Source organism: Myxocyprinus asiaticus, chromosome 13 (assembly GCF_019703515.2).
Source record: "Myxocyprinus asiaticus isolate MX2 ecotype Aquarium Trade chromosome 13, UBuf_Myxa_2, whole genome shotgun sequence".
Lineage (NCBI taxonomy): Eukaryota > Metazoa > Chordata > Actinopteri > Cypriniformes > Catostomidae > Myxocyprinus > Myxocyprinus asiaticus.
In genome coordinates, this window is record NC_059356.1 from 30,621,417 (window position 1) to 30,643,923 (window position 22,507).

The following is a 22,507-nucleotide window of genomic DNA, read 5'->3' on the forward strand; positions in this document are numbered from 1 at the left end:
AAAAAAGGCTAATTTAATTGAATGCCATGCTCTTCGTCAGATTTCAGACATCGATGAACTGAATTGTAAAGTTTAAAGTAAGATTTTATATAAGCCAACAAAAGATTGGCAAATTTAGTTTGTGCTGCAACTGACAGTAGACATACCAGAAGCAGTTAGTCTGTATTACTAGAGTGTGAAATGAAATTATGAATCTACTATGAGTACACTCACCCTGTTACTGTACTTTTAGCTCATTACATGGGTCGTGAGTGGAGTCAAAGCACGGCCACCTTAATGGTCAGAACAGCAGAAAGAATACAACACACCAGCAAATATGTGAATTTATGCACTTCTGTATTTGACTAGGGCCGCTGCATGAGACAGCTAAGAACAATATAGTATGTGCAAATGCAAGAACACCCGTGTGTACTGTATATGTGTGTGCATGTGACTATTTGCCATAAATGAGGTATGAGGTGGATAATGTTACTGAGTTTCATTCCTCTGTCTTCCCAAGTTTCTATACTGTAATTACATGCATAAAAATCTCCCTCTGTTCTCTCTCTCTCTCATGGAATCTCATGCATAATTACTTGCATAATTATAGTTCTCTCCATTCTGCCGTTATGGTTTTGTCTTGCTCGCCAAAGCTCTCTTTCTTTCTCTTGTGCACTATGATCAAGAAGCATATCCTACCTAGGCTATTCTATCATGACATTAATTGAATGGGTTAAAGTACTGCTCTTTTAACCTCTCCTGAACACTGTCAAAATAGAGTGTGTGAAAGGCCCTGCTGAGAAACAGTGTGGTACAGTCCCTGCTAACACTGTATTGTGTTTGCATGAGTCCTTGTGCTCTGGAGTTAAGAGAGCTTGGTAAGTGAGTTGCAAGGATGTCAACTTTAACCATTTAATTTTAATGGTAAGAATGTGAATGCAACATCCCAGCAGGTAAGATCGCTTAGCAACAGAATGTCACTGAAAAGGGAGTATAGGAGCATGGAAAGCGGAACGTTGATAAGACCATGACAGCTGTATTAGGACGTGCAATGTCTTTAACTATTCTTATTACATTTGAGAGCTGTGTTTGACACAGGCCTGTTGTGATGGGACAAGGGGGACCCATATGGTCCCCACTATGATATCGACTAATTCCAGGTCCATGAAATTCTGTGACAGTGTTGTTTCACCAAGAATTTTTTTTTTTTTTTTTTTTTTTTTTTTTTTTTTTTAAGTTATTACTCAAACGACCACCAGAAATGTGTGGGTATGCTGCAAAACCTTTTTTTATCAGTTGTTTAGTATTGTTTTCCAGTAAAAATATCAAAAAAATCCTTAAAATAAGATTGTAAAAGTTCCAGTAATAAGGAAGGAAGCAGGGTGGCAGTCCAGGTAAGTCAACCTTTAATGGCGTTTCAGTTTCACAAACACAGTCTTTGGGCTTTTCAGCCTAACAAACACAGCATTTAACTCTTCAGCTTCACAAATGATAACAACGGTAAACTTTTCAGTAGAGACACACAACGTCACTGGACTGTCTCTCTCTCTCCAGGGTTCTCGGCAGCCTTTTCAAGCCCGTCTCCATCGTCACTGTAATGAGACACAGGTGTTTAGTGTTAACAATCACCAGGTGATGGCCCTTACCGCTTCCTTTCTCCCCGATGACAGACACACGACCACGTCCCGCACCACAAAGATAAATTTACTTGAGATACAAAATTACGTAAGATAATGAGACTTGTTCTCAGAGAACAATGATTATATTCCACTGGCAAATAGTTGTTTTCTTGTTTTAAGCATACACCTCACAAAATGTTGTTTTAACCAGGATGCTCAGATATTTTTCAATGGAAAACAGGACAAAAAATTGTGTGTGTGGGTGTGTGTTTGGGTGTGTGTGTGTGTGCTGTCTTGGTACCAAAAGAGTAGTAAATCCTGGAATCATCCACATTGTGGGAAACTCTACGGCTTAATTAGGGACTTAATAATGTCTTCATTAAAATCTAAAAATGTTTATGTATGGGTTAGGTTTATGGGTGTGGGGTTAGGGTATTTAAAATATAATTAACTCAATATAAAAACAAGAGAATTGTGTATGAGGGGGTTGAGATCATGATAAGCAACCTATGGAGGGGAGATGCTGCCCTTCCGGCAGTTCCGCCACCCGGTGGTCCTCCCTGCCTCCTGGGAACCTGGGGAGACGAGGGGAGGGAGAAGGTAGAGAGAAAGAGTGAACTGGAGAGACAGAGATAGAGGAGAGAGAGAAAAAGTGGCTCACCAGTCCCCGGACACACTGTCGCATGGACCTCAGTGGGCTCCTCCGCCCCCTGGAGGACGACAGCGGCTCCCTCACCTCCTGACGGATGTCAGCAGGCTCCTCCCCTTCCAGGCAGATGGCAGTGAGCTCCTCCGCTTCCAAGCAGATGGCAGCGGGCTCCTCCCCTTCGAGGCGGATGGCAGCGGGCTCCTCCCCTTCAAGGTGGATGGCAGCGGGCTCCTCCGCTTCCAAGCGGATGGCAATGAGCTCCTCCGCTTCCAAGTGGATGGCAGCGAGCTCCTCTGCTTCCAAGTGGACGGCAGCGAGTTCCTCTGCTTCCAAGCATATGGCAGCGGGCTCCTCCCCTTCCAGGTGGACGGCAGTGAGCTCCTCCACTTCCAGATGGCGGCAGCGGCTCCTCTGCTTCCAGGCGGACGGCAGCGGTGAGGACTCCATGACAGCGCATCCCCCCTTCTTCCTGGGTTTTGGCACCAATGTAACAGAGTTCTCAGGATGGGCAAGGAGGAGGCGGGAACCGGGTGGACCATCAACATAAACTTTTAATGGTACAACTAAATTTAAACATGACATAAAGTGCTTTACAGCAAAACAGACACACAGCTTGTGCATCTCTCTCCCTCTCTCCCTAACAGATGTTTTTGGCTTCCCTTTATCTCTCTCCCATTGATTAGGTGACTCAGTGCTGGCCATGCACCCTCATGGACTGGCCATGCCCTCCTCCTCGTCACACTGATATATCGTAAACTTTGTCAGTTCTAACCAGTCTGCCCATTCTCTGTTGACCTCTCTCATCAACAAGGCATTTCTATACACAGAACTGCCGCTCATTGGATGTTTTTTGTTTTTGACACCATTCGGAGTAAATTCTAGAGACTGTTGTGCGTGAAAATCCCAGGAAATCAGCAGTTACAGAAATACTCAAACCAGCCCGTCTGGCACCAACAAACATGCCACGGTCCAAATCAATTTTTTTCCCCATTCTAATGGTTGATGTGAACATCAACTGAAGCTCCTGACCCGTATCTGCATGATTTTATGCACTGCACTGATGCCACACGATTGGCTGATTAGATAATCGCATGGATGATTGCTGGTGCCAGACTGGCTGGTTTGAGTATTTCTGTAACTGCTGATCTCCTGGGATTTTCACGCACAACTGTCTCTAGTATTTACTCTGAATGGTGCCAAAAACATCCAGTGAGTGGCAGTTCTGTGGACGGAAATGTCTTGTTGATGAGAGAGGTCAACAGAGAATGGCCAGATGGTTCGAACTGACAAAGTCTACTGTAACTCAGATAACTGCTCTGTAAAATTGTGGTGAGAAGAATAGCATCTCAGAATTTGGTTTGGCACTGTTTAGGTGGCACGAGGGGAACCTACACAATATTAGGCAGTTGGTTTTAATGTTGTGGCTGATCGGTGTATGTGAAATGCTGCATCCTATCACAAATCCTCAGGGGCCGGTTGCACTGGCTATATATAAGTTACAACTTAGCCTAGTTGTGGCGTAAATGGGCACTAAATCACAATTTACGCACTACTAAATATTTGAGCGTTGCACCATTAAATTTAGCCTATGTATATATCTAAAATAAATAAGGGGCAGTAAATAAATAAATACTAATATAACAGGCTGGAAAATAGACATTAATTCATTTTAATATCTTAAATATTTCTTATGTGTTGAAACTTGACACCTTTCATACTGAAGAAGTATGTTTTTTACATAATGTTTTCTCCCGTAAATGTAAACGAGTGTCATTGCCAACATCATCATATATGTTGAAAGGACTGAAGCCTGTCAACCAAAACATGAGCTCACTGATGTCATTAAGTGAGTCTGCTTTTTTATTGTTTTACATGTTTTACTCCTGGTCAGAGGCTTCCGTAAATATTTAGTTCATACGTAGGGTTATGTCCTACTTAAGTTTAATGGTGCAACACTCAAATATTTAGTAGTGCATAAATTGTGACTTAGTGCCCATTTACACCACAACTAGTCTAAGTTGTAACTTACGTATAGCTGGTGCAACCAGCCCCTGAGGAATAAAAAACTGTCACGAAAATGCAACAGATAAACTTTAGAATAAATATAACTTCAACTCTTAACAGCACATTCAACTATGTTGTTGCAGATTTAAGTTAGGTGTTCATTAAACTTCCTAACAGATTTAATCATGTGAACGGCCTGAAGCTATTGTTGAGTTAGTTAACAGCGTCATCTGCTGGTCACTCTCAGAACTTTTGTTTGTATTTCCCGCGTTTTTATCGATGTAGACTTAGCTCACAAACTGACTGTCTCATGTCTTAGCTTCTGTCGTCGTGTGTACGTAAGTACTTTAACTTTATTTTGTTTTCAGTGTCAACAAAATTTTATTTTATGTCCTTTCCATTAAACAAACAAACAAAAAATCAAACAAAAAAAGGTATTGTTAAATATGAACATATTTATTATGATTGTTCCCTCTTTTTGACCAAAAATGTTTCCGGAAGGAAAGCTCTCAAACCCACATTATGTGGTTTGGCTCCGGGACACAGCAGGGCAGTCATGGTGAGATTTACCGGAGCTGGCAAGAGAACCTTGTGTGTTTGTTTTACGGGTGTGTAAATTAGCCGTAATTCGTTTGTTCAGTAATGACGTGGGAGAAAGCTAATTAGGGCAGTGTTGATGGGTGCGTAAATGAGTCTCTAGTGTAAAATGCTAATGAGTCCCTGATTCTCCAATTCTCCTCCAGTTTGCACTAGCGCGTTTAAGCAGACGTAGGGTATAAATTAGATCATTTTAACCATAACCATAACCAGACCTTCTTGACTATGAACAAATTATTAAAAACAGTCATACTTCAACAACACAGATATTTGTGTGCTTTTATTTCAAGCAGTTTGACCTGCAAAACCCTGACATACAGCACAAAGCATATCTAAAGAAATAAGAGACTATATTAGATTGAACTCTGATTCCACTAACATTAAAAACAAAAAAGTACCATGGTATTACCATGGTTGTTCGGAAACATAGTATTTTTTGACGTACCATGTAAATACCATGGTAAATGAAATGGTACTTATTCAGTACCACAGTAGGGTACAACAGGTCTAAATGCTCCCCGGGGTAAAAGACTTCTTAATAACACTAAATAGCATCAAATACTACCACAGTACTTTCCTAAACACCTGTTCAAACAAAACAAAAAATTCCTCTTCCATCAGATCATTGCGTGTAATGTCTAAAGCTTGATTCTGAGACAATTTGAGCTAATATTTAATATTTTTTTAAATCTTGAAATTTAAGCCTAGATAATGAAAATCCTGGAAATCATCACATTTATTTTGATACAAAAGACACATTTTCCATCTTGTTCAAGGTGATTATATAAAACAATTTCAGTAATTGTCCAATAAGTGAAAGGATAGCATTTGGGGAAAAGAGCCCCCCCTGTTGCTGGGAATAAAGGCCCCTATTAAACAAATTATTTTGTATTTGAAAGTATTTGCCTAAGTTGACAAATTGTGCCCCATAATTACTGTTTGGGTATCTACTATATTAATATAACCCCCCCTGGGGGCCTTTTTCCCCATTTGAGGGAGCCTTTTACCCCAGGCCCCCTCACCAACTTTAAAAAAAATAATGAATTGTATTCAAAACAACCTTCTGTTGTTATTTCTTTTAACACAAATTGTGTTGCTCCATCAATATTCAATAAAAATACGTTTATTTCTTGAATCTTGAGCACTTTTGTGACCAGAAAAAAGCGAATTTTCCTTAAGTTGTGTCTTTAGCCCCGCTGTACCCTACATATGAAAATACCATGGTATTACCATCTAATAGCATCATTGTACCATGGAACTGCCACAGTACTTTTTTGTAAGGGGCAAAAGCAATGCAGAGAAAAGACAACACAAGGATGTAATTTGATTCTAAATCAATAATTATTCATTTTTGAGCTTTTCCGATACTCTCATGATGCCCATATCCCTCCTGGCTTCTTTAGAGTGTCTCCAGGGTTTTGTGTTCACTTCTTCATCCCTTCCTTTTCCTTTTCTGTGAAAACTAAAGTGGGAAAGCAAAGAATATTACACAATTGAGAAGGTTGTGTAAGGGAAAACAAACATGAAAAAGTCAAAAATATTGATTTACAACACTGAGATACTGAGTACAACATTAGCATTGCTATATTCTGCAGTCTGGGGATGAAGGACTTTGCAGGTTTAATTGGCCTTACCTCGAACCTCCAATTTACACTCCACTTCATCCTGTCCTAGGTCATTGACAGCTCTGCATGTATACTTCCCTCCATCAAACAAGCTGGGTTTACGGATGTTTAAAGTCAGCACACCCTGGTTATTCTGCATGAGAAACTTCGGGTCCTCACCAATAATCATCTTATTTTTCATCCATATAATCTTTGGCTTGGAGGAGAACAACAGCATGCAAGAAAGAGAGAGAGAAAGAAAGAGAGAGCAATGTGAAGTCACTGACTGTGTTTATATACTGTAGTTACACACTACAGATATTCACTTACTTTAGGGTAACCACGGACAGCACAGCTGAGGGCAGCACTGTAACCAGCAATGACACACCTGTCCACGAGAGGTGTGATGAACTTAGGAGAGCTATTCATGTCTTTTTCCTTATAGGGCTGTGCATTCATTTTAAGACCTGTGAGGAAGAGGATTAAATATCACATATACTGCTTCAGCAAGGACATTTGAATTAGTGCAATTATCGGTGTATGTTTTATAAGTTAATGCATTAGGTATCATGAACTTTTTTTTTTACAAAAAATTTGTTTTTAGTTCATGTTAGTTAATAAAACATTAGCTGAAGTACTGTAAATGTATACAATTTTTAATGTAAAAAATGTATTCGTATGTATTACTGTGTAGAAATTAACATTTATTAATTGTAAGATTAATAAATGCTGTAGAAATATTGTTAATTGTTAGTTTGAGTTCAAGGAATAGTTCAGCCAAAAATGAAAATCCTGTCATCATTTACTCACCCTCATGTCATCCCAGATGTGCATGACTTTCTTTCTTCTGCAGAACACAAATTGTGATTTTTAGAATATTTTAGCTATAATCCACATCTCCTAAAGCAATCCAGACGGTTTTGATTAAGACCGATTAGATTGCATCGGAATACATTAAACCACTGGAGTCTTATGGATTACTTTTATGCTGCCTTTACATGCTTTTTGGAGCTTCAGAGTTCTGGCCACCATTCACTTGCATTGTATGGACCTACAGAGCTGAGATATTCTTCTAAAAAAATCTTTGTTTGTGTTCTGCAGTAGAAAAAAAGTCATACACATCTGGGATGTCTGAGGGTGAGTAAATGAAAGAATTTTCATTTTTGGGTGAACTATTCCTTGAACTATTGAAATAACTAATGTAAACATCTACAACACTGTTTAAGTGTTACGCTATATTTGTGTAATGCACTATGTACTGTAGTGTTTCAAGATTACTCAAACAGTCAGTGTCTAGGAACCTGTTTTGGTGATGGCAGCTGTGTTTTTAGTGACGCCAGCTTCATCACTCAGGCCACAGATGTTCTCGCTGAACACACGGAAAATGTACTCATTCCCCATCACCAGATCAGACACAGTGCAACTGGGTCTGCGGTTGTGCTCAAGAACTGTGAACCATTCCTAAAAGGAGTTATAGATGTAAAATTAATAATTCTTAAAGATTTGGTTATTCTACAAAGAAACAGCCATAAATAAAGCATATAAAGCACCGCTGATTTAAAGGACTAGTTCACCCAAAAATGAAAATTCTGTCATTACTCACCCTCATGTCGTTCCAAACGCTTATGACTTACTGATGTATATGTTTAAATGAATGTCAGGGGTCGTCTTTTTCAATAGAATGGCAGTAGATAATGCCTAACTTTAAAGCTTAAAAATGACCCAAAAGGATAATAAAAATAGACCATGTGACTCAGAAGACTGCATATGATAGGTTTTGGAAAAAATCTTAAATTGAAGTAACCTTCATTGTTATCGTGTCTGCTCTAATAAGACCCATTTGCCACGCAGCTGGTATTAGTAGATTTAACATTTTCACGAATTGCACAAACTCCGATTGCAAATGACTGTTTTTAATTTCCAAAGTGCAACCACTGAGGCCAAAAATGATCTAACGATGATCTTACATGAACAATATCACCATTGAAGATCTAATGGTATGAATGGTCCCCTGTCTCTTACTGAACGCAGTAAGTAACTTGGTCAATTTAAATTGGCTGTTAATAAGTTTGAATATTGAATATGTCATATTATTTACTGTACGTGGACTAATAATTTAAGCAGTAATTTAGCAATAATTTAATTTATTTTATACCATAGATATCCATTTAAAATCATTTTTATTTGGCCTAACATTAACAAACATTATTACAATATTTAATGCTTAAAAGATGCTTAAAAGAAACTGGAGCACAGCTCATATCCACCTGAAGAACCGCACGGTTGTTTACTTTGTGATGTCATGGTAATTTAATATTTTAATCGACATTAATAATCGTGATTACAATATCAAGGGCAATAATCGACAATTATGATTTTTGCTATAATTGTGCAGCCCTACATCTACTCTATGTCTCATTTACAGTGGACCTGCTTTATTGCAGTTGCAACTAGCATAGTTAAGCATTTAGCATCATGAAAAATGTATTTTTTGAGACAGCACCATGAAAATGTCATGGTCCTGTCACTCTATTTTTTGTCTGACAGGACCGTGGCATTATCATCCCATGTCTGTCTTGTGTTTTCGGTTGGTCTTTTTTCATGTCTGGAGCATGGTGTCTGGATCCTGACCCTTCTGTCTGGTTCGGTTTCGGTTTTTGTGTCGGGATCCGGACACTCATGTTCCATGTCTTGTCCTGTATTGGCGTTAGTGCATTGTGCTTGTCTTCTTGGTGGCAAGCACATGTCAATAATCTGTCTCTCACGACCGTGGAGGCGTGTTGAGCTCGCTGTCTTCATGCTGCGCTGAGGTTCAGTCACTTCGGTCTGAGGTGTCAGGTGTGTGTGTGGCCGAACTCTCGCACAGGTGTCCTGTCTTGTTTTTGTCGCCTGTTGCGTGCCTCGCGATGTACGCTCAGGCTTCATTTAGTGTGAGAATGCATGGCATCGCTTTCATCTTGTTTGTTGGTTGGCATGGGTGTATATTGCCTTATTGCATTGGCGATGTGCGCTCATGCCATTTGGGTGTTTCGTTGTCTTGAGCATGTGGCTTTGTTTGTTTCTGTATCACCACGTGCCTCTCTGTCTTACGTCATACCCCACCTCCTTGTTTGCCCATTATTAGTTCATTTGTTACACCTGCCCTGCATTAACCTGTTTGAATTCCTTCCCTATTTACTCTCCTTGTGTGTGCCGTCTAGTGCCAGTTCGTCTTGTGTGTATTCTAGTCAGTCCTGTTGGTTGGTTTTGTTCCAGTCGGTCCTGTGTGTTTGGCCGTTTTCCAGTCCAGCCCATTTCAGTTACCCTCTGCCCCAGCCTGGACACCTTTTTCCCCTACGGGGTAGTTTATGTTTGTTTTCCCCCTTGTGGGAGTTTTTATTTTATTTTATTTTTTATTCATTTTTGTATTTAAATAAATTTCTTGTTTTTTGAATCTCTGCGCTTGGGTCCTGAGCCTTTTATTCCTGACAGAGAATGTGTAAATTTTGACAGATTTTTTTTTTTTTTTTTTTTGGTGAACTATTCCTTTAATCCAAGAAACTGAAAATATTTATATCAGTTATGATAGAGATTGAGCAATATAAAAGCAACACAGGAAGGTGGTATGGTTACTGGTTAGGGTTTACCTTGGTTTTCAGTTCTGCTTTTTGGATAGTGTAGCCAGTGATCTCACTGTTGCCATTATCTTTAGGTGGCTTCCATTCCAGAACAGCATTGAAACCCCACACATCTGTCACAGTAATGCTCATTGGTGGCCCAGGCTTGTCTGCAAGCATATGTGAAGGAAAGGGAAAGAGGGAAAAAGTACAATAGGTATGTATAACTGTAGAGCTTGACAATGATACACTGTTCTAAATTCAACCAAGAAACTAGTTAATGTGTGCTAATCAGAGATGCAATTGAGTGAGTTGAAAACTGATAAAGATGAAAGAGAGGGATAAACATGTTTAAAAGGGGAAGACAAACAGAGAGATTGTGAACACATAAGAGTGAAAGCTAAAGAGGAAAGAAAGTGTGTGTGAGAGAGAGAGTTAGAGTTTGCGGCTGGGAGCGGTTGGCATTAATCCTGGGCAAGCTGCTGGGATGTTGGCAGCAAACTGTGACTAAATGGCTGTCTGGCTCATTTGAAGGGTTTTTGCACTCTCATTAGCTTACCTCCCAGCGGGAACACAGAGTGAGTGTCCCCTAATCCTATCCTAATCCCGTTCAACACCAGGAATAAACCAAACAACACCCCACAGAATAATCCCTGCAGCCGTACTGACCTATGATGCCCTTAATTTTGATAAAATTGTGTTTCGTTTGAAACCTTTCTGATAATTTCTGAGCTGGAAATTTGGTAGATGAGAAAAACGTCACTTTTGAAAGTGATTCTTTTCCATGGGTTAACAAAATGAACCTGACTCACATGAGTTAGAAATGAACCTTTTGAACTGTCAGTTTTAATCCCATAATTTTATGTCAGCCTTGTAGTTGTGGCCCTAGTGATGTGTGCCTTTCCAAATTGTGTCCAATCAACTGAATTTACCACAGGTGGACTCCAATCAAGTTGTAGAAACATCTCAAGGATGATCAGTGGAAACAGGATGCACCTGAGCTCAATTTTGAGTGTCATGGCAAAGGCTGTGAATACTTATGATTTTTTTATTTTTAATAAATTTGCAAAGATTTCAAACAAACTTCTTTCATGTTGTCATTATGGGGTATTGTTTGTAGAATTTTGAGGAAAATAATGAATTTAATCCATTTTGGAATAAGGCTGTAACATAACAAAATGTGGAAAAAGTGAAGCGCTGTGAATACTTTCTGGGTGCACTGTACACAAATGAACTTAAAATATCTAGTTCTTCAGCAGAATTGCTTAACCCTCCTATTGTTTTAGGGTCATTTATGACCCAGGACAGGTAAAGAATATGTTATAAAGCATAGTTTTTGGAACTGGAATCAAACGTTGTGACTGTCAAGATGATCAAAACAAACAAAATAAAAAAACATTTTTGTATATGAGAAATCGAAATTTAAAACAAAATGTTCCTTCCATTGTCTAAATGGTTCAATTTTGACCCATATGGGAAGAACTAGTTGTGACCTTTCAACTCTGGACTTTCTGGATGTTTTACAGCTTTAATTAGTTTTTTGTACATCTATGAATCAAATTTGACCTAAAAAATATCTCAAATTTAGCCCCTAGCCCCATAATAGTCTCTTGCTTCTCCACCTGCATCAATGGGTGCTGCATCGTTCCCATAAATTAAAAACTTTACTCTCAAACAAGGCTTGTGTACACATGCACATATCCACACATAGAAAGACACAGAGAGAAAGTATTTGTGAAGTTTTAACAGGTAATATGTTAGAAAATAAGTTTACTAACATGATTTTATATGATAGTGTACAATAGTGCTAAAGGTCCCCCAATGGTATAAGACCCACTGGATGTTATTTTCTCCTAAAATATTAGATGGTAGAAATAGCTGTTATAACACCTTCTTTAAACCCTGTAACACTGCAACAAACATTTGTGAAATATACATGCACTACAATTGTAAATCTAAAATGTACACTGTTGATTTTTTACTATCAGAATAAATCAGAATTTATCATAATATAGTTGAGATTTTTTTTTTACTTTTCTTTTAATAAAAAAAAAAAAAAAAAAACCTTTTGTAAATATATACATTTTGTCCTTATCATTATACACTTTAGGGCCACAATAAAACAGATTTCCCTTAAGGGGGGGTCTTTAGTGCTGTTGTACACTAATCAATAATTTATGCACAAAAATGACCCGAAGGACAAAAGGAGGGTGCTGTTTCTTAAGACAATAGGAGGTTTAAACATAGCTGAAGTGTGTAATTTCTGAACCACTAGCGACACAAAAGGAATTGAAAAACAATATCACTTTTTTCAAACAGATTCCAGAAAACTATGCCCATCTTCTGTTGGATATACAAACAGATAGTCCTCCCTCAAATTCACACCATTGGTCGAGCCAGTTTAGCTGTGGCGGACTGGACAAGCCACTCAAACGAACAGATGAGTGTTCTGATAGAGCCAAAGAGCCACACTGTTTACACTTGAGGGGAAAATCAACCTACAGATAGCTTATAGTTGTCTATCCAAATTATGCTTGTAAAGAAGAAAGCATTTTAACATAAAAATACACATCATCTTTAACCAAATTACTATGTAGACACTAACCTACAATCCAGATATCAATATTAGCTTTGTCCTCCATATTCTCAATCTGCACAGACAGAGTGTATTGGCCTGAGTTCTCTCTGACTGCCTGCCTGATGAACAGGATGGTGTCCACGTCAGTTGTGCGAACATTCACCAACGCTGTGTCTAGAGGTTGACCATCCTTGAACCAGTTCACCACCGGGCGTGGTTTGCCCTGAGTGCAGAGTAGCGGAGAGCATTGACTTGAGAACTGTCCATAATCGGAACTGTTGTAAAGACCAGAGACTGAACAGCGCAGTAGCACTAAACAAGTAGAGAACAAAGTTAAGGAAGTGCACAACTGACCTGGAAGGGAATGACAAGGTTGACTTTTTCGCCCACTCTTTCGATGTACTTAGTCCGAAGCTGCCGAGGGAGACGGATTTTAGGGCGCTCTGAGAGAGGAGAAAGAAGGGAGGGGGAGAGTAAAGGAAATGTGCTGAAAATGACACAAGGTTGTTCATACATGACACTTCTGACTCATTATTGTTGTGTGAAAGAGTGTGCTGTGTATGTGAAAAATGTGATTAAAGTTTAAAATCTGCATTAGTCTAAGTAAAACTGAAGTGAGTAATTTTGGCACCACTAGCGTCACTAAATAGAATTGCAAAGAATAATCACTGTTTTCAAACAGAATAAGACTGTAAGACAAGGGCAGTTTGTACAAACAGATAGTCCTGCCTTAAATTCACACCATTGTTCAAAACCAATGTTGCTGTGCCAGGTTGGACAGCCGCCCAAACATACAGGAAAGTTTTGAACTCTACAGATCCACATTGTTACACTTTTAGGTGAAATCAACCTAAAAATGGCTTACTTATAGTTGTTTCTGCATATTAAGCTCGGATACGAGAAAAAATTTAAACATCGAAAACATTACACACGTCAGCTTTAAGCAATCTAAATATACCCCTGCGAGATTGTGTGTGTTAAAATGTGAGCATGAGCCTCACCAACAATCTCGCGGATGGTGACAGCTTGTTTCATCTCAGCTGGAGGGCTACGGCCGGCGATGTTCACAGCTGTCACCCTGAATAGGATCTTCTCTCCCACAGGCAACCCTTTAACCCTGTAACTATTCTTCTCAACAGGGGTCTCGTTGGCCTGCACCCACTCAGTGCCTGCAAGTCCCACCAGGAGCAAAGGAAGGGTCAAACCAGCAAGATGTGTAAACATGTCAAAGAATGATCAAAAACGATTATTTCACTGTGACGACATGCAAACTGAATCAGCACACCTCATTGACATTCAATGATGTTGTCACTGAAGTTAACTTTGTGCCTCACCTCCCTCAACACAATATTCAATGAAGTACCCATCGATGCCACTGGCTCCAATCCTCTCAGGGGGAAGCCATTTCAGAGCACAGGTACCATCAGTGATGTCGTCCACAGTTAGACGTGTTGGTTCGCTGGTTGGAGCTAGGAAGGAGAAGAGATTGGATGCCATTTAAATTAGTTTGTTGAGAAAGCAATAATCAAAACAGCCTGAGGAATAAATAGATTGAGACCAACCAATGGGCATAAAGGGTTTGGAGTTGGCGCTGGGCTGGGAGATACCAATACCATTAACAGCAAACACCCTTATCTCATATAGCACCCCCTCAATCATCTTCTTATCCTCATATGTTGTGAACTCATAAATGTCAAAGTTCAGCTTAGTCCATCTGGAAGAGCCCTTCTTCTTCCTCTCCAATAGGTAGCCTGAAATTACAAACAAAGTACCAAGTCAGGGTTGGTTTATTGCTATTTCTCCTATGTGGTAGAAGAGGAAACTAAATACTCATGGAGCCACAGAGCAGAGCATGTAATGTAAAAGAACACTTAGTATACAAATACAAAAAGAGACCAATGTAGGGATGAATGCAAACATATTATCAATAGAGTAAATAAGTAATTGTTACAGTATGTGCAGATGAGTTCTATGATGTAGAAATGTCTTGGGTGGGGTGAACTGAGTAGTGCAAATAATGCAGCAGATAAACAAGGTTTTCCATGACCATGGGAAAATAAAAAAAGTGACCTTTCACTGGAACTCCACCATCAAATTTGGGTGGTTCCCACTGGATCGTGGCAGTGTTCTCTCCTACTCCAGTGCATTTTACATTCTCAGGTGGATCAGGCACATCTGAACACAGCACAGAGCCAGGTCGAAAATAGCGGAAAATACAGAGGTAAAGAGCCGTAATCAAGGGAATAAGGGGGTGGAGGACAGAGAGTGAGGGTCAACAAGGATGAACTCACCAACTATCTTAACAAAGACATCAGCCTTGTCCTCCCCAGCAGGGTTGGATACAGTGATGCGATAGAGACCCTCATCTGATCTCTCTGCCCCTTCAATAACAAAACTGCTCAGGTTCTTCCTGGTCTCCACCCTTACACGCCCCTCAGCCTCTGTGATCTCCTGCGTCATTCACACACATTTTTAAAGATGCTGATATATTGGAAACGCCACATTTCCAAGTTGCTTCCCTTATGCATCAAGTCTGTTTCGTAACTGCAGGGATAATGTGATGTAGGAGAATGAGAGCAATTATGTACAGTAAATTTTTTTAAGGAGAATATTTTTCTCTGAATCTGATCTTATATTGAACAAATGTTTTGGTCACAGGCCCATATGGGTCACTGGCTCTGCGCAAGTGTGTGGCAATTTTCCAGCAACCCCTTACTGTATCTCCTTTTTTCCAGCAGACGGTGGGGGCGGGCTCCCCTGTAATGTCAACATCAAAACGCATCTTGTTTCCTGCCACGACGATAATGGTGTTTTTGTTGACCATGCTGCCAGTGGTGTCCAGGTGGATTTTGGGGGGTTCTGGAGGATAATAAAAAGAATTGCATCAATAAAGCCACTGCATCTGTAAAAAGAGATCTTACAACCTAAGAATCCCAACTATATATTGAAGTAGGATATCAGACTTGTTGATGCAGGTGAGATACTTACCTTGATGTGGAACATAATCAATTTTGATCTCTGTGGGTAAAAGAATATATATGATATAAAAAACATAAAACTGTTAACTGTAACATGGTCGAAATGTAAAGGAATAATTCATTCATAAATTAAAATTCTGTTCTTATTTTCTTCTGTGGAACACAAAAGATGAATTTTAAATACTCTGCACATGGTATATTTGCCATACAATGAAAGGGAATAGTGACTCCAGTCTTTCAAGCTTGAAAAAGGACAAAAGAACACCATAAAACCACAGTAAAAATTTATACAACTCATGCACTATATTCCAAGTCTTCTGAAGCCATACGATCACTTTGTGTGATGAACAGAATGATATTTAAGTTGTTATTCACTCTCAAATCAAATCATTGATAAAGCACTGAAATAAAAAATGGGGCTTGTTCTCATCGCGTCTCGTGATCAATAGCCATATTATGTCGCAAGAACCAATGAGGGATGATGTTATCAACATAGCCGCTATATTTTATTTCAGCGGTTTATAAATGATTTGATTTGATTTAAGAGTGAATTACTGTTTAATTGATCGAGTGGCTTCAAAAGACTTGCCACATATCAATTACTTTTAATGTGGTTTTAGGGGTTTTTTTAGGAGCTTGACAGAATCACTATTTACTTAGATTCATTATATGGCAAATAAAACCTGTGTCTGTGAAGTCTGTGAAGACTTGTGTTCCACTGACAAAAGAAAGTTATATAGGTTTGGAGCAACATTAGGTTAATTAAATAATGATAGAAGTTTCATGTTTGGGACAGGTGGACTACTTCTTGAACTATTGATTAAAAAAACCTCTCTGATTCTTTCACTTACCCAAGAAGTTGAGTTTGGCTGACAGGGAAAGAGCGTGACCATCTGGTACAAATGTGTAATCTCCTGCATCCTCAGGCTTCACATCATCTATCACCAGCTTGTGAGTCCTGAGATACCAGGACCAAAAATTTACCACAACAACAGCAAAGTATACGACCTTATCTTTACCCAAAAAAGGAGTCTTGTTAAAAATGATACAGTATGTTTCCTTGACAACACTGTACTAAACAACCTCAAAACAACTGCGAGAACACAAAACAAAGAACGTAGTGTACATTTCAGTGACTAATCTGCTTTAGTGCCTCAGCATAAAGGAATATATAGATATCAGTGAGGTCAGGGATGAGGCGAGCTTGCTTCTATGCATGAATCGATAAGGGTGGTTGTGAGTGGGCCAATATACCTGCCAACGTGTATCATTTTGATGCGATCACTGGGAATGACCTCCACTCCGTCCTTGTACCACTTGCCAGTCACTTTCTCATCAGACACTTCACACTTAAAGACAGCCTGTTCGGCTGCCTTCATCGTCAGATCAGATATACTCTGCAGAACCTCCAGCTCCTTGTCTTTAATAGAGAAAAAAGAGTGGACCATGAGCTAGAGGCAATAAAAACTTAAAATGAATGCAGAAATATTGCTGATCAGACAGAGGGTGGAAGAATAACTAAAAAAGGAGAGTGAAGAAATTCTTTATAATAGAGATGTTAAGAGACATTATAATAGAGCTGAACACTGCAAACCAGTAGAAATTGCTTTAAGACTACACAGGAAGCACTTCAGAAGAAATGCGGCAATGACTAATTTAATATATGTATAAATAATCTAAATACATTTCATATCACTCTTTGTGCATTTCAATATTAAGCGAATAAAAGTGGAAAATATCACACATCACTATTGCAATGTTCGTTTAAGCAACACAATCCATGTCTTTACTATATGAATATGTCCATAAAAGACAGTAGAGGCACAGTCCATTGATTCCCATTGAATTTGTGCTTCAATGGGAGTCTATGGCAGATAACAGTACCATTCAAATCAATGGCACAAAAGATTGGTGTTCACTGGACCAATATTTTGGGTCCAGCACAGACGCTGAGCTTCTCTGGCAGTCTTTGGGAGCTTTTTGAGTGGCATTTGCATTGGAAAAATAATCTGAGCACTGCTATTGAGCACAGAGTGTTTTGCCTATTGGCACTTTTAATTGTTGCAAGAACAGTTTTGTACTTAGTTAATTATTTCCATGAATAACTACAATGTTAAGAATAGTTTGAGGTATGTCACTGTTTGAGTAGTACTGTAGCGTGTGCAGCTTTCGGAAGCAACATTGTAGATACCAAAAATAATAGTCTGTGCTTCCCCACTCTTAAAAAGCAGTACCTTCAACTTCTAGCTCTCCCTTGGACTCCCCCCCATTAGTGAAGACATAGTATGTTCCCATGTCTTCTGCGGTCGCCTCGTTGATGATGAGCCAGTGCTTCTTCCCATCTTTCTTAAAACGATACTTTCCGTCTCGGCTCAATTCCACTCCATCCTTCATCCTGAAAGAGATGAAGAGAGACAGATATAGAGACAGAGGGAGAGTAAGACATAGATAGACAAAGATGGAGATAGAAAATAATGTTTATAAGAAGAAGTAGGAAAAGGAGATCTATAGCGAGGCAACTGAAGATGGAATGAAAAAGAGTGGGGGTGTATAAAGTGAACAGGGTTGGACAGAAATGGAACTTGATGGAAAGAGGAAGAACAAGACAGAAAGAGTACAAGAGCAAGAGAAAAGAGAGCATGTCCAAGCTATTGATGATTTACTGCATAATATTTCAAGTTCAAAAGAAACAGTGGTAACCAGATAAAGCTAAATGGAATTTTTTTTATTTGAATGGACATGTTTGATCACAACCAGATCATCCAGTGTGCAGAAATATAATGATTTTAATGGTGTGGATTTACAGTAATTTCATGCAATTGATTACGAAGCAGGTCTTTTGGATTTCTACCGATTCTGCGGTTTTGCTGGCCAACAGATCAGATTTCTTTGTGTGATATTAAGTTACTTTAATCAACTGGTGACCTACTCAGCACATATTGAAAGTTTGTGCATTTAGAATTTGGTCATTTGATTTGCAGGTCTGTTGACTCAACTAAATGGCCAGTGCCATGTAAGTGTTGCCCACTACTAGTCCATTATCTCACCATTTCACATTGGCTCCCTCTTCAGAAACCTCAACCTCAAATTCCACCTTCTCACCAACCACCACATGGATGTCATCCAGCATCTTAGTGATTGTTACTGGGAGTTCTGTTGATGCAAACAAACCAACAAGTGGCATTACACTATAGCAAAGGCATTTTCATCAAATTAGCAGCAGACATAACTATATTCGGTGGACAAACAAGACAACTGAATTTACAAAGCAGGTGTTATGCTAATGATGCCGGTGATGATGATGACAGTATACCTTGGACAAAGACCTCTGTGAAACTCTTCTCCTCTCCAACCACACATTCGTAAGCAGCATCATCAGCAAGATTGCACTTGTTAATAGTGAGCTTATGGTTACCACCCACACTCTCAAAGACATATCTAACAGAGGGAGGGAAATTCAGCACAGACCTCATTGAAGGCAAAGATCAGCAAAGTATCATAGATAGAACAGAAAAGGTGCCTTCCAATCATGTCCTTCTGATAATATATCTTCTGTGTAGTGGCATTGTCTTTTTTAATTGGCCACCCTTATACATATCATCAATGTTGTGACCAGTACACCTCTTTGTGTTTCATAGTGCTATACAAAATACTGTATTCCTTTATTCTTTGCAAAGCTCTCTCACACACACAGGATCATACTTGGCTGAGGGTTTGATCTCCTGTCCATTTTTTAGCCATTTGACTTGAGCGTTGGGGTCAGCCAGTTCCACACAAAGATTTATTTTCTTGCCTTTCTCCACAGAGTAAGCAGGATCCAACTTTTTCAGGAACACTGAAACAGAACCAACAGTAAGCATTGTACTATATTGTAGTACTGTCTTTGTAAGTACTGTGTGTACAGTAGCCCCAAAGTGTATTTGGACACTTAAGTTACGCTTAAAATTGCAAGAATTCCATTGCACGAGAAATAAAATTAAATCAGGTGGCTTCTGCAAACAAACAAATGATGCTAGACCATTTCTCAGAGCTTGCTTCACTTTTCTTAACAGTTTTCATTTACTTTTAACCAGCTGGTCCCAATGTTACTATTTGTGGACGTATAAAGTCCCCTTGAGTTCACACAGGTGGCCTAGCAGAGTGTGCATTATCTATTACATGTTCCAAGTCTGACAACCAAAAAGCGTCCAAATACTTTTATCTTAATTTTGTTTAATTTTTTAATCATTTAAAATCTAAAAACCTTTTTTGTGAAATATTTTGTTTGAAAGGTGGGCTTGTGCTCTCTTTCTTTTAATTTCTTTTTCTTTGATCGATTTGATATTTTAGTATCTAATGCAATGACATTTTTATGTGTGGTTAAAGTGTTGAAATACTTTTTGGGACCAGTATATGCGTGTGAAGGGCCGTGTCTGTATGCATCAATTGCGTGTCTCACCGTCGCTCTTCTTGGGCTCCACCTTCTTCATCTTCTTCAGTCTCTTGAGCATACCCCTAAGGTCAGTGATGCCATACTCAAAGGCGATCTTCTCATAGTCACATGGCTTAGCATTCTTCAGGATCTCCCACACATCCACATCAACCTCAGGCTCCTCCTTCTGCTTCCGTTCTCTAAGGGATAGGAAACAGATAAATATTAGAGATGCACAATACATTGGCCAATAGTAGATATTTAAATCGTGGACTCTTCTAGAGATGTGTGCATTCATGCATATTAGATAAGTTCATGACTTGAAAAAAGTATGTATTATATAAGTAATGTTACTTAAAAAGCCTAACTTAAAGGTGCACTCAGTAATTTTTTTTCCCCATTTAAAAAGTTTTACTTATATGGAAAGGAATTATAATTTAGAAACATACTGTACGTATAAAATCACGAGCACTCACACAAGATGAAGACTCGGTAATAATAGTTACCTTATACAAGCTGTTTTATTCTATATGGAGAGGGTCCCCTCATGGGGTCTGCCATGTTAGGATCACATGACCAGCCGAATGGGCCTGCTAATCTCTTAATATCAGTAACTACCCTGTTATTGAACACTTTTACTCATGGATTCAATTAATCATGTCCGACTATGAATAGTGGATTTCTACAATGATGTCGATAACTGAAAACTATTGCGTTTGAATTATGCTGCATCCACACCCCTAGGTGTTAGTGTATGTCCATGATGATATATAAAAAAATATACTAAGTGCACATTTAATGGAAGATGATCAGTTCATTAATTATAATGATGCAATGATAAAAGATTATGTATTGTACAGAGTAAGAGGCAAAGACATTTAGTATGTAAAACGTGTTCCAGACCTTTTTTTGAGTAAGCCACTGAAGTCCAGATCTCCTGCATCCTCTCCTGCATCTCCCCTATGGATGGTAGAGGGTAAAATGTTAGAGAGCATCCCAGCAAAGGCAATTAAGTTTTTGCAAGCAAAGCAAATTTTTATTATGACTTACTTAGTTCACAATGTTTAGAACAAATAACAATATAAGCATAACATAAGCACCTTATTCAAGAAGCTTGTAATGAGAGTTATACAATGACTTTCAGGAGGATTTACTTTTTTAAGGAATCCCTAGATGTAATTTTCAGGGTGCAATCTGAGATTCGTCTTATGCAATGAAAATTGTCATTTGGTGCCCCAGATAAACTGACATGTACACAATGAGACAAAAGAGAAACTTTGTACATAAGAATTAGTGCATGCAGAAGAGAGACATGATAAAAAAAAGAGACTGCAAACAAGAAAGAAACCCTTTCAGAACAAACCCATAACACCAAAAAACAAAATTTTGACAGCATGGTAAAAACACACCAAACACTGCAGGAAAAAATCCAATTTGTGTGTGTGTGTGTGTGTGTGTGTGTGTGTGTGACTATTCAAACTGCAAGTTATATGTGGCCAGATCAGATTTTTTTCTGTTCGTACTACAGTCGCTTTTGCTATCACGTCCACATTACTTGTCATGGTAATGTAGAAAACTTGTGTATATTCACCATGCATGAGATTTTAGTGATGGATGTTTTACCATTGATTATGCTTTTCATGAGGGCAGTATCCAAATATGAACTTCACAGACAATGGCTTAAAAATGGGAGAGGTGGCATATGCAATGATTGTTGCTGCTAGTGTTGCTGCTGCCCGTTTTAGCGGGGACGTTCTGTATTTTGGCCGAAATTACGACATCGTTATCTTGGGGTTCTGTATTTTCAGCAGAGATTGAAACATCCCGTATTGAAGGCTTTGTGCCCTGTATTAAATCATAAAAAGGTCAGATGGTGAGACGAGGACCCGCGTCCTGTGAAGAGACGCTCAAAATCCTCAAGTGTCCCGTATTCGTGTGACGTTCAATACTTTATCGCGTTGTGGTTTCTCGCAACTGGTAGGCTATGGGTTACTGCACCTTAGCGCATCTCTTTGGGTAAATTAAGCCAATGTCTGTATTATTATAAGAGGTTTGCAATCCTTTGCCTGCCCTGTAACATATAAATGACATATGGGTGTGTTTCATTCAGAAGTGATAATCTCGATGCCCTGTTTACTTTCCACTGTTTTGTAGGGCTAAAATGTGTTGGGGAGTAACGGAATACATGTAACAGGATTAAGTATTTAAAATACAAAATATTAGTAACTGTATTCCACTACAGATACAATTTAAATCATTGGTAATTAGAATACAGTTACATTCAAAAAGTATTTTGATTACTGAAGAGATTACTTTGCATTTTATTGTCATTTGTTTCATTTAATATTTAGTCCTTTCAGATAGAAAACATTTTTACATATAAATGATGCGATCCAAAGTGCATTTGAACAGCGGTGAAACACTTTCTTATGATGTGTTACATTCATGCGAGCAGACAGAGAGGTAAGTTTGAAGTAAGTTTGGAGCAGAAG

General features: G+C 38.9%; 2 protein-coding genes across 2 annotated transcripts in view; both read right to left on the reverse strand.

Annotated features, from left to right (window-relative positions):
- Nucleotides 1-1,530: 1,530 nt before the first annotated feature.
- LOC127450964 (skin secretory protein xP2-like) lies at nucleotides 1,531-4,809 on the reverse strand. The gene is made up of 3 exons (XM_051715456.1): nucleotides 4,771-4,809; nucleotides 2,260-2,658; nucleotides 1,531-1,571 (listed from the first exon to the last, which is right to left on the reverse strand). Exons 1-3 carry the CDS (start codon nucleotides 4,807-4,809, stop codon nucleotides 1,569-1,571), a joined length of 441 nt encoding a protein of 146 aa, XP_051571416.1. The 3' UTR covers nucleotides 1,531-1,568.
- A 401-nt stretch (nucleotides 4,810-5,210) lies between these two features.
- LOC127450965 (myosin-binding protein C, fast-type-like) overlaps nucleotides 5,211-22,507 on the reverse strand; it is a 45,686-nt gene continuing 28,389 nt past the window's right edge. The window contains exons 9-30 of the mRNA XM_051715457.1: nucleotides 20,919-20,975; nucleotides 20,043-20,215; nucleotides 19,307-19,439; nucleotides 18,918-19,042; nucleotides 18,652-18,757; nucleotides 17,839-17,999; nucleotides 16,859-17,024; nucleotides 16,456-16,562; nucleotides 15,615-15,644; nucleotides 15,343-15,485; nucleotides 14,918-15,077; nucleotides 14,697-14,801; nucleotides 14,189-14,377; nucleotides 13,961-14,095; nucleotides 13,628-13,795; nucleotides 12,981-13,069; nucleotides 12,654-12,849; nucleotides 10,079-10,218; nucleotides 7,754-7,913; nucleotides 6,783-6,919; nucleotides 6,483-6,669; nucleotides 5,211-6,310 (exon numbers count right to left, since the gene is read on the reverse strand). Of these exons, the coding sequence (XP_051571417.1) occupies nucleotides 6,273-6,310; nucleotides 6,483-6,669; nucleotides 6,783-6,919; nucleotides 7,754-7,913; nucleotides 10,079-10,218; nucleotides 12,654-12,849; nucleotides 12,981-13,069; nucleotides 13,628-13,795; nucleotides 13,961-14,095; nucleotides 14,189-14,377; nucleotides 14,697-14,801; nucleotides 14,918-15,077; nucleotides 15,343-15,485; nucleotides 15,615-15,644; nucleotides 16,456-16,562; nucleotides 16,859-17,024; nucleotides 17,839-17,999; nucleotides 18,652-18,757; nucleotides 18,918-19,042; nucleotides 19,307-19,439; nucleotides 20,043-20,215; nucleotides 20,919-20,975 (2,905 nt within the window). The 3' untranslated portion in view covers nucleotides 5,211-6,272. The remainder of the gene's footprint in view (nucleotides 6,311-6,482; nucleotides 6,670-6,782; nucleotides 6,920-7,753; nucleotides 7,914-10,078; nucleotides 10,219-12,653; nucleotides 12,850-12,980; nucleotides 13,070-13,627; nucleotides 13,796-13,960; nucleotides 14,096-14,188; nucleotides 14,378-14,696; nucleotides 14,802-14,917; nucleotides 15,078-15,342; nucleotides 15,486-15,614; nucleotides 15,645-16,455; nucleotides 16,563-16,858; nucleotides 17,025-17,838; nucleotides 18,000-18,651; nucleotides 18,758-18,917; nucleotides 19,043-19,306; nucleotides 19,440-20,042; nucleotides 20,216-20,918; nucleotides 20,976-22,507) is intronic.